This window comes from Tripterygium wilfordii, chromosome 13 (assembly GCF_013401445.1).
Source record: "Tripterygium wilfordii isolate XIE 37 chromosome 13, ASM1340144v1, whole genome shotgun sequence".
Taxonomy (NCBI): Eukaryota; Viridiplantae; Streptophyta; class Magnoliopsida; order Celastrales; family Celastraceae; genus Tripterygium; species Tripterygium wilfordii.
The window spans coordinates 8,183,110-8,195,040 of NC_052244.1; the positions used below are offsets into that span (position 1 = coordinate 8,183,110).

Here is an 11,931-nt window from a genome sequence, read left to right on the forward strand (position 1 = left end):
GCAACCGGATTGGCTAAGCATAAAAAGGCGTTTGAAGTTTGGACTCCCTTTTTTGCGCTACCCCCACTGACTACAGTAACAGTCGTACTCTGACTTTCAGCCAGGCAGAGCTCGCCCACCCAATCAACTGTCAGGTGCTCCTTTCACTGCTGACTCAAGTTTTAGTCAATTTCTTTATTTTTTTATCTGTCGATTTTTATATATATATATATATATATTTCTAAGAGATTGAGAAGAAAAGAAGGTTGCGATAGGTTGATAGCTAGCGATTGTGAAATTATGTGGATATTAGAGTTATTCACTATATTTGTTAAAGTGCTTTCAATCTAGATTTTCATTATTTGTGATTTTTTTGTACTTTATATGTTGAATTTGAGAAAATAGATTATAAGTCAATTATGATGTGGACTGTGTGTTAAGTATTGAACTGGAGCAACGCAAAGGATTGCAGTAGATTGGCGAGCATCTTCTAACTACATCAAAATTGTACGTCTTCACTCTTGAATTGTGTTTTAGCTTTAGACTTGAATGATATTTGAATTTTCATATTTTTTATATGTTAGATATGAGAAGCACGTACTAGTTAATGATCACGATAAAATGGTTTGTCTAGAATCTGCCAGAGGAAAGCATAGGGCTTCCACCATCTTCAAATTATACCTAAACTGAATGTACACAATCTGATGATATTTCTTGAATTTTTTCGATTGTAGATTTTAATGATTAGTGAATTTCTATATTTGTTGTATATGTCGAATTTGAGAAATGCATACTAGTTAATGATCATGATTAAAATTATTTGCGTAGAAACGACAGGAGATCAAAAAGTAGAAGGCCGCGACTATCCTCAATTATATCTAAAATGTGGACACTTCGACATATCTTGAATGTTTTTTGTTTCAGATTTTAATGATGCGTGAATTTCTATAGCTTTATTTGTTTAACTTGAGAAACGCATACTAGTTAATGATGACGATTAAAATTGTTTATCTACAATATGCTGGAGAAAAGTAGAGGACTGTGACTATCTTCAAATTATACCTAAAATACACACTTATGATATTTCTTGAATTTTTTTAGTTTTAGATTTTGATGAATTTATATATTTTATATGGTTTAATTTGATAAATTCAGAGTATTAAGTTGCAGAAGGTTGGTAGTTATTTTAGAATTATATCAAAATTATAGATATATATTCTTATTCTTACATTCCCTAAAATGTTTCGGTATTTAGATTTTAATAATGATTGTATATAATTATTAATTCAATATTAGAAAATGTGTTTAACTAGTTATAATTTTTTACTTTGAACCTAGTGATATGAGAGAGAGAGAGAGAGAGAGAGAGAGAGGGAGGTGGGTGATGAAGGAAGGTTTGTCTGCAGGTGAGGTAAGATATATGAAATAAAAGAGACAAAGAGAGATGGTGTAGCTGTTCTCACGCACCATTTTTTGTCATTTTGCGGCCAATGGATTGGGTCCACCGACCCATATATCACTAACCTTTCTCCTCTCTCTCTCTCTCTCTCAATTAATTTTCTTACTGTAAACTAAATCTCATTTACGCACAGCAAAGTATTGAGTAAAATCTGGAAATATTTTTGAAACAAATATGGAGAATTAATAAAAGAAAAAAAATATATATATATATATATGTATATGTGTTGGTGTATCTACATGACACCGAATCAAAGTAACCTCAAGTGTGTTCCAAATCTGCCATTTATAAAAAAGCTGTGGAGTACTGAAAGAAAAAATATTTATATAATATTTCTATGGGTTTCTCCTTCTCTTTTTCTTCTTGCTTTCTCTACATCTCTTTTGCTTCATTTGAGATGTTTTTCCTCTTTTAGGGTTCTAATCAATCAATCCTCAGAAACTCCGAATTGCCCGTTTTCTGGCTTTTTGAGATTCAAAAGTTAAGAGGAAATCTCAAATTTTGCATGTAGGGTGGTTGAATTGCTTTTTTGTGAAATAGAAAGAAGATTATATATAGCTGAAGAAATTAATTTAGGTACTGATTGAAAGATATGGCCGCTCCTTCTTCGTCGGTGCCAGTCCCGTTCTTTGGAATCTCAAGAGAAGAGGATCAAAACCACGAGATGACAAGACAACATTCCTCAACTTCTACTCCAAATTCTTCAAGTTTAGCTCCTGCTCCTCCGCCGCAAAAGAAAAGAAGAAACCAACCTGGAACACCAAGCAAGTATCAAAGATTTTATCTTTATACATGTTCTTGATGATTCATTCTATCAAGAATTTGTTTTCTTGCTTTTGTTTGTCCAAGTTTACGCCGAGGAAATGAAATTAATCAAACCCTAATTTTGAATTTTATGTTGTTATATACAATCATAGCCTGCCTTTTTTGGTTTTTCTAATAAATGTGTTGAATTTTCTAAGGTTATGTTGTTTGTCCCTATTGAGTACAGATCCAGATGCAGAAGTGATAGCACTATCTCCCAAGACACTAATGGCAACAAACAGGTTCATATGTGAGGTATGCAATAAAGGGTTTCAAAGGGAGCAAAACCTACAACTCCACAGAAGAGGACACAACCTCCCTTGGAAGCTTAGGCAGAAGACAACAAAGGAGGTGAAGAGGAAAGTTTATTTGTGCCCTGAACCCACTTGTGTTCACCATGAACCTTCTAGGGCTCTTGGTGACCTCACCGGGATCAAGAAACACTACTCAAGAAAACATGGTGAGAAGAAGTGGAAGTGTGAGAAGTGCTCAAAGAGGTATGCTGTTCAGTCTGATTGGAAAGCACACTCTAAGACTTGTGGCACTAGAGAGTACAGATGTGATTGTGGCACTCTCTTCTCAAGGTATGTATATATGTATATATACATTAAAAATTCATTAAACCCATTTTTCCTAGTAGGGTTTAGATTCTAAAGATTGATGTTTTTCTTCTTCTTCGGTTGTGTTTGATTTGATTTGATTCACTTGTCATTCCTTCAATCTTCAGATACTGAAAAATTGAAAACAAAAAAAATGAAATTAAAATGAAAGGACTTGTGTAATTATGTGTGTATTTTTCTTGGAAGTGCCGCCAGTTTTGGCCTGTTTTTACTTTTATTAATTCCTATTCACGTGTTGGTATTTCCATGTAGAGAGAGAGAGAGAGAGAGAGAGAGAGCTGTGTGTTTTGTTGTGTTAAATGCCATGTTTGTTCTCATCTGCTCTGGCTATACATGTTATCAGCCTCTCTGTGACTCTTGCAGGTACCACTTTCTTGATAACATTTAGTCTAGTGGCTCTAACCATTCCCCTCTTACTCTCTCACTCTACATATCTCTTTCTCTCTTACACAATTGAAATTTTTAGAGTGGCATTGATTGAAGATTGGAATCCAAAAGGGAATGTGTAATTATGATTGTTCTTGAATTTCTTAATTTCTATTTTTGAAAGCATTTCTTAAAGATTCCCATGGAGCCCTCAATTGGGGGCTTCTTCTTTGATTGATTTCTTTTATGTATATATATCCTGAATATATTCTCTTTGGTGCATTCATTGAACACCCAATTCTTAAAATGGTCCTATTTCATGGTTGATTGGTTAATAATTTTTGGATGAGTTGTAGTGAAATTCTTCTTCTATGTACCTAACCTTATTAATTATGTTTCTTTCTATGGAAACTTAGTTGTCTTTGTACTCTCCCTTACCTACTTGCTACTATACATGGTTCATTTCTTGCTGGCCTCAATCACAACACAAATTGTTATCAAATTTGAACTATTAATTGCAATTCATGGTACATGTAAAATTGTAAATTGTGTAATATTTGGGGTTGTGAATTACTTGCTAGAAGACATTTGTTCCTGTTCAAAGTTTTGATTTGACAAGCCAATTCATCTTAAGACAAAATTTACTGACTTTGTCAATGTATATGTGACTGTTTCAGGCGTGATAGTTTCGTCACTCATAGGGCTTTTTGTGATGCATTGGCACAAGAAAGTGGAAGAAACCCTCCTGCAGCCTCCTTGAGCACAATTGGGAGCCACTTGTATGGAAACAACAACAACACCACCACCAACATGAACGTAGGCTTCTCATCATCTCAACTTCAAAATCAAACTAGCCATGTTAGTGACATCTTAAGGCTCGGTGGAGATTTCGGCCGGACCGGAGGACGGTTTGATCATATCCTTCCTCCATCCATGGGTTCTTCATCTTCGCCGTTTCGGGCCCCACAACAGCAGCCTCTTTCATCCTCTCCGTTCTTCATGCAAGAAACAAATCAATCCTACCATCATGAGGGAGTACTATCACACCAATCTCAACCCCAAAGCACCAAGCAGCAGCCATTTCATGGACTAATGCAGTTTCCTCCTCCTCATGATCTCGAAACTAACACAAACAACACCAATCTCTTCCACCTAAGCTTTATCTCCAATTTTGGTAGTAGCACAACAAGTAACACCAACAATTCCAACAACAATATCAATGGTGTACCCTCTTCAGGCTTGCTTGTTTCCGATCATTTCAACGCCCAAAACGACAATGCTGTCGACGTTTTAATCGGTGGAGATCATCATCAAATCAGCTCGGCTGTTCCTTCTCTCTTCAGCTCCTCATCGTTTCAAAACGCCAATGTAATGCAACATATGTCAGCCACTGCATTGCTTCAAAAGGCAGCTCAAATGGGTTCAAGCACTACTACTACTTCTCCAAGCAACAACAACAATGAGAGATCATCGCCATTGTTGATGAGAAGCTTTGTTAGCTCTTCTTCAAGTAATACTACTAGTGGTAGTGGTGCCAAAAATGAAAGATCATCACCATCACCGCTTGTTAGTGCTAACTTTGGTGGTTTATATGGAGAAAGTTTGAACCATGAGAGTCATCTACAAGACCTAATGAATTCATTTGCTGCTGCCTCTGGTAATTCTTCCATATTCGGAGAAAACCCTTTTGTTCCTAATTACGATCCTAATAACAACAAAGGTGGTTCAGATCAAGAGAAGCATAATGTGCATGTGAATGTGAGCTCTGGTGGGTCAGACAGGTTGACCAGAGACTTTCTTGGTGTTGGTCAAATTGTTAAAGGAGCTAGTCAGCATATTCAACAACAACAGCAGCATGGCATGGAAATGGGTTCCTCCTCCTCCACCTTGAATTTAGAGGGAAATAATATTAATATTAGTCCGCCGGCAAGAAGCCAGTCTTTTGGAGGAGCCAACAATAATTTTCAGTGAAGCAAAATCAAAAAAAGGTTAGAATTAAAGTACAGGAAGCGTTAACTTTGGTGGTTTAAATCATTAGACACAAATCTTGGTTTTATTGGTAAATGTGTCCGTCTTTAATGCTTTTTAATTTTACTCTATCTTTTTGTCTATTTTTTGGGGTTGATTATTCATTATTCTGACATATAAAGTGGTTTTTTTTATTTGCATGGATGGAGGCAGTCATGATGAGTTGGACGTTTCATTTGTGTTTGATTTCTTGTCATGTTTTTTTGTTGTTTGCTGTTTTAGGGCTGGCAGAGTCACGAGCGCATTGTATTCTTAATTCATACATTTTATTCCTTCTTGGATAACCCGTGAGGTGGCTTTGTTTCATTTCTTGTCATATGTCTAAAGATGCCTTTTTTTTTTCACCCTTCGTATGATTGATGCACTATTTTATTACTACCCATACTCGAAAGATAAATTATTTACACAATTATTCTTTGTGTTCTACCAAGACTTTTCAACAAATATTCTTACATATATTTAAAGTTGAAACAACAAAATGGTTAGATGTTTAGGTCTGCATGCCCTTTTCTTTTGTCTTAAAAGTCCTTTTTACATGCAATAATGCATGTTTCTTCGTAGAAGTTGACGAACTACATGGCTATGCCTAGGCTGAAGCTGGACAGATTCAACTATCTGGGGACCAAGGCATTTAAATTTGAAGCTGGACAGATTCAACTTTTTGGCGTGCCTGGTTTGTATAAAATTGCTTCAGACTAAGTGCATGCGTTATTTAATTTGCAGGCATTGTGAGCTGTTTTTGGATGGAATGGACGTGCGAGGCTTTTGCAGAGAGAGCTTACTGTCGAACCTTTTTTGTGTTTCTTTTCAATTATCTTCTGTGTTTTTTTGTAGTGTAATGGGGAGTGTAACAGTGGCCTTAAGTGGCAACTTCTTTAAAGTGATCATATTTTGGATGTTGAGTTAAGTATCAACTTCTTGAATTCTGGTTATAAAACCCTTTTTGAATTAGTTATTAAATTTCTAGAAGAGCACACACCAAGTACGTAATTAGATTAACTCTCCCATTAGCAAGTAAATATAGGACAATCTACATTCTAGGGTCAAAATATTCATCAAATTTTCTTCAAAATGATTGGAGTTTTGTTTTTCTATTAAGCTAGTTAGGAGTCCGTACAATGCGCAAACTTTTTATGCAATTTGTTTTAGGGAAAATTCCAAGCTGGTACCACTTGTGAAACTTTTTGACACTTAAGTCCAGTCCAAAAAACTTTATCCCTCTAAGGTACCACTAGTATGTTAATTATTCTTTTTACCCTTGTCTTATTCCTCCTACAACAACTACATTTCTCTTCTTCTTCTCTCTCCTTACTGTTGTTCGTCGGTATCCAACCTAAACTGAAGCTCACATCACCATGAACATACTCCAATTGACCTTCCACCACCACCAACGGCCGTGCATTTGACCTGAAAAACGATAGAAAAGTCGAGATGACCATAAGACAAAAGCCTTAGATCCAATCGATTTTGACGACGGTTTGCTATACCACCACTACCGTTGGACTCCCCTCACTGAGACACACAATGTCTAGCAATGTACGGTCCAAAACGGCCACCGGATATGGTCATTTTAAAATAGTAACATTGGTCGGCCAATGTTACTATTTCAAAATAATAACATTGGTCGGCCAGTGTTACTATTTGGAAAAAACTTCAGATTTGATCTATTTCGACGGCGGTTCGCCATACCACCATCACAGTTGGACTCCTCTCATTGAAGCACACAATGCCCAACCATATATGGTACAAAACGGCCACCAGATATGTCCGTTTTAAAATAGTAACATTGATCGGCTAACATTACTTTTTTAAAACAATAACATTGGTTGGCTAATGTTATTGTTTTGAAAAAACTTTAGATATGTCCGATTTTGATGATAATTCGCAACACCACCGTCACCATTGGATTCACCTCATAGAGACGCGTAATGCCCAGCCATATTTGGATCAAAACGACAGCCAGAAAAAGAGATGAGAGAGAGAAAGATGTAGTAAAAAGAGAGATGTAGTAGAGAGAGAGATGCAGCAGGAGAGAGAAAGTTGTTGTGAAGAGAGAGAGATGCAGTAGATAGAGAAGATGTAATGAGATAAGAGAGAGTTGTAGCATATAAAGAAAGTAACAAGAGAGAAATCATATTAGATCTAATCCTCTTTGGAAAAAAAAGGGCAAAAAAGGAATCAGATAAAATTTAAATCAGTTAAATATTATAAAAAATAAAAATGGACTTATGAGGGATAAAGTTTTTTAGAGTGAATCTAGATGTCCAATAGTTTTGAAAATGGTATTAATATATCATTTCCCATTTGTTTTATTAGTGATGATAAGAAATTAGAAAAATGATTTGCAATATGAATAACATATATAGCAACCTACTATTGTTGCTGAGTCCATTGTTGTCTTTCGAGAGCTGCATATATGTGGTGATTCTGGCTTTCGGGATGTTGTGGTGGAGTCTGACTCTGCCATTCTAGTGTTCATCCTTTGGTCACTTGACTGATGCTATTAGAGAGATTGTGGTTTCCATGGGTCATGTAACATGCTGGGAGAACTTGTAATACAGTTGCTCATATTCTAGCCAGGAAAGCTCTAGAGTTGGGGCCTTTCTCTATATGGTTGGAAGAGACTCCAACATGTGTGACTTCTACCCTTGCAAAGGATCGTGTAATCTCTGTTCATATTAATTAATTTACCTCTTTTGTTTCTTATCAAAAAAAGAAAAAGAAAAGAAGAAGCTACTAATCACGGACTAGCTAGTGAATAAGAAAAGACAACAATCACGACAAAAAAGATATTGCTTCTTCTGCTCTACTTGATTTGGGATAATTAAATAACTAATTTGCCAAGATACCCCTTTCATGGTCCCCCAAAACTCTAACTTTCACCCAAACAAGAAATTAAAATAAATATTAGATACTTATATACACATGCATAACAGCTTTGAGTGGTTTCTATAGGTTTATAGTGGTGAAGACTGAAGACAGCAAGATTAATGAACTTTAACGTACAACTAGGTAGCTTGACATGGGAGTGCAACAAAACCTAATTAAGACGGCTACGCCAATATAATGGACATGCCAACGAGTATATATATATATATATATATATATATATATATATATATGAGGGTATATGCAAATATGGGGTCAAAAAGGGCTGCTATGAATGGAGATTAATGAAAGAAAGCTAGCAAGGGATACACAATGACAACAATAGAAAAACGTCTAAAAGAAAGCCTTGAGGCACTTTCAGTAATATATCAATTCAAACATATCTAATGGAGTCAAAAACAAGTAATTAGTGCTATACAGACTCTCTATGTATTGAAAAGAAAAATCTATAGAAATGCATGCCTACCTAAACTTCTTGCACTTTCACTGCATTTTGGCACTTCCAAATGATTGACTTCCATGCGTTGACTTTATTTCAGGATTCTCCAAAGAACCCATATTGATGACTCCACCACTAGTCATGTTCCTCACCATCCCACCAACACCAAGAAAATCCAATGTCAGATTATCAGAATCTCCAATACTTGCACCAAGTTGATGATCATGGTGCAAAAAGTTGTTGCCATTGATGTTATTCTGATCCAATCTTGTGTTAAACTCACTAAAAATTGAACCTCCACCATGTGCCGCAAAAGAGTTCATCAATCCGCGCGTGGAGACTATCATTGTTTTGGTTCTCCACATTACAATTCTCAAAACTGCTCCCAAAGTTGATTCTATCCGCAACGGATTTATCAGCACCACCACATGATGATGAAGAAGTGCAACCTAATCCCCTCAACAATGTCGATCCATCGCCACTATTGCTCGTAGTTGATCCCATTTTCGCCGCTTTCTGGAGCAACGCGGTGGCGGAGATATGTTGTGTGACATGCTCATGTGGTTGTACTGAAGCATTGTAAAAGAGATGCGAGTCCTGAACCGACCTGTTCCCCCATGTTGAACTGATTAGGGTTCAAGAATCCGGAACCGACTAGATTATTTGTAGCATTACTAGCATTTGCAGTATTTTCACTATTGTTGAAGCTAAGATTGAAGATGTTCGCCCCGTCGTCGGTGTTGGTTTGGAGTTCAGGAAGTTGCATTAGGCCATGTAATGGTTTGTTTAGTAATGATGGTTGATTTGAGTCTTGAATGAAGAAATTGGAGGAAGGCATTGTTTGTAGGGAAGTAGGATTCGATGGAGGGATTAGGTGCTCGAACTTGGCTGCACCGGCACTGCCTCGCCGGAGCATTTGATAGGAAGGGTGGGTTTGGTCTTGTAAGCCTAAGGTCATGTGGTTATTCCCATAGAGATGTGTACCCATTGAGGTTAAGCTTGTAGGATGTCTTGCATTCTCTTGAGCTAATGCATCACAAAATGCCCTGTGAGTGATGAAGCTGTCACGCCTGTAAAAATTGCAATACCATAAAAGAGTCACTAGATGAATTGTAATAAGACAAAGGATAAGTTAAGACAAGTTTGTAATCGTTGTCTTTTTCTCTTCTTCTTCTTTTTTTTTTTCTTTTTTTTTGGAAATCAAAAGGATTAATAATATTTTTAAGTGCATTAATATATGGCAAAAAAGAGAATAAATTACCATATATGTATTTATATATGGAAGTAAATGAACTCAAACATACTAGTTTAAATAAAGAATTATGCAAAAAAAAAAAAAAAAAAAAATTTGTGTGGACTCTCCGAGCTGGTCCAACATGTTCAGTGAATGAAGTAGAGAATTGTTTGCAACTTTCAGGAATAGCCCAGAGAGTCAGAAATGAGAACCCTTTTTTTTTTCTTGGACTGTCTTCATTTAATGAAGAAACCCATAAATAGTGTATTTTTCTTCTGAAAAATTTTCGCCATAACCATGAAAAACTATGACATCACATTTTTCAAACTGAGACCGAATTTAATCCAACAATGGCTGTAACAAGAAAATTAGATTGAAAATAAAAGTTTTTGGGGTCATAATTAATGAACATTAATTAGACCCACAAAACCCTAATATTTTGAAGGTTAAAGGACTAATTAAAGCCAAAGCAGAAGAGAACGAACGCAGGAATCACAACCAACTCATCATATAAGAACAAGCCCACTAACAATATTGTCCCCCACTGTCACTGACACACTCTCTCTATAACCAACACCCGTGAATAAGGAAAAAGATGAAGGGGCGTGCTTACCAACAACTTTTTGATTTCTTTCACCTCAAACTCCCAGTCCCTAATCACAACTTTCACCAATTTTGTCTCTTTGCATGTCATTGTAATGATGAATCAATAATATATACACAAACATTGGTGTAAATTTTGTTGAAAGAAAGACAAGGGAATCAAATCAAATCAAATCAAACACAATTGAAGAAAAAAAAAAAGTTTCAATCTTTAGAATCTAAACAGTACTATAAGGAAAAATGGGTTCGATGAATTTTTAATGTATATATACTTGAGTACATACCTTGAGAAGAGAGTGCCACAATCACATCTGTACTCTCTAGTGCCACAAATCTTAGAATGTGCTTTCCAATCAGACTGAACAGCATACCTCTTTGAGCACTTCTCACACTTCCACTTCTTCTCACCATGTTTTCTTGAGTAGTGTTTCTTAATCCCAGTGAGGTCACCAAGAGCCCTAGAAGGTTCATGGTGGACACAAGTGGGTTCAGGGCACAAATAAACTTTCCTCTTGACTTCCTTTGTTGTCTTCTGCCTAAGCTTCCAAGGAAGGTTGTGTCCTCTTCTGTGGAGTTGCAGGTTTTGTTCCCTTTTAAACCCTTTATTGCATACCTCACATATGAACCTACCTGTTTGCTGCCATTAGCGTCTTGGGAGATAATGCTATCACTTCTGCATCTGGATTTGTACTCAATAGGGACAAACCATAAAACATTAGAAACACTATATCAATACAAAATTATACCTGAATCACAAAGAAAAAATTGAATAAGAAGATAAAACCAAAAAGCAATTTCAATTCTCTTAGCAACTTTTCAAAGTTCAAGAATATAAAATTAGGGTTTTGGTTGATGACTGATGTTTTGGATACATGAAACGAAACAAAAAATTATGTAGATGACAAAAAATAGGTACTTGCTTGGAGTTCCAGGTTGATTTCTTCTCTTCTTTGGGGGCGGTGGCGGGGACGGAGCCGTTAAGGAGGACGGAGGTGAGGTGGTGGTGGAGGAATGTTGTTGTATAATCAACTGGTTTTGATTGTCTTCCCTCGACATAACAAAGAAAGGCGGTGTCGATGATGAGGCGGCGGCCATCTTCAATTATATCTCTTGAAGCATTCTTCTCCTCTTCTTCTTCTTTGTGACAAAAGCAAATCTAGAGTTAAAAATTTAATTAGACAAAAAAAAAAGGCCACAGATAATATTAGAAAGAAAAAAGAAAAAGGAAAAGGAAAAGCTTCCATTATCCATTGATGCATTAAACAAATCCTCCAAATCGAAGACTCTCGGATATGGCACACTTGCGCCGGTGGCATGGTCCAAATGCCTACTGTGAACGCCAATGTCTTCTACTTCCCTCAAGGGCACGCAGAGCATCCTTCTGGCTTTGTCGATTTCAAGGCATGCCAGAGTCACTCCTTACATTCTCTGCAGAGTCTCCTCCTTCAAGAAAACCTTGGGTCTTCAATTGGGTTTGAGTGGATTAGACAATGGAGCTTCAATTGAGTCT

General features: G+C 36.5%; 1 protein-coding gene and 1 pseudogene across 1 annotated transcript; one reads left to right on the forward strand and one right to left on the reverse strand.

The window, feature by feature from the left end:
- The first annotated feature begins 1,714 nt into the window (after nucleotides 1–1,714).
- On the forward strand, nucleotides 1,715–6,202 carry LOC120012189 (protein indeterminate-domain 5, chloroplastic-like). The gene is made up of 4 exons (XM_038863498.1): nucleotides 1,715–2,202; nucleotides 2,430–2,826; nucleotides 3,906–5,216; nucleotides 5,980–6,202. The coding sequence occupies exons 1-3, from the start codon at nucleotides 2,031–2,033 to the stop codon at nucleotides 5,197–5,199; spliced, it is 1,863 nt and encodes a 620-aa protein (XP_038719426.1). The 5' UTR covers nucleotides 1,715–2,030; the 3' UTR covers nucleotides 5,200–5,216; nucleotides 5,980–6,202.
- Nucleotides 6,203–8,408: 2,206 nt separating this feature from the next.
- Nucleotides 8,409–11,137, reverse strand: LOC120012512 (annotated as a pseudogene).
- Between the last annotated feature and the right edge of the window lie 794 nt (nucleotides 11,138–11,931).

Excerpts from the sequence above, each read along its gene's own strand:
- LOC120012189 (XM_038863498.1), top strand. The coding sequence starts at position 2,031 with ATGGCCGCTCCTTCTTCGTCGGTGCCAGTCCCGTTCTTTGGAATCTCA. Across the intron at positions 2,203-2,429 it reads AAACCAACCTGGAACACCAA|ATCCAGATGCAGAAGTGATA; the intron begins GCAAGTATCAAA and ends TATTGAGTACAG. Across the intron at positions 2,827-3,905 it reads TGTGGCACTCTCTTCTCAAG|GCGTGATAGTTTCGTCACTC; the intron begins GTATGTATATAT and ends TGACTGTTTCAG.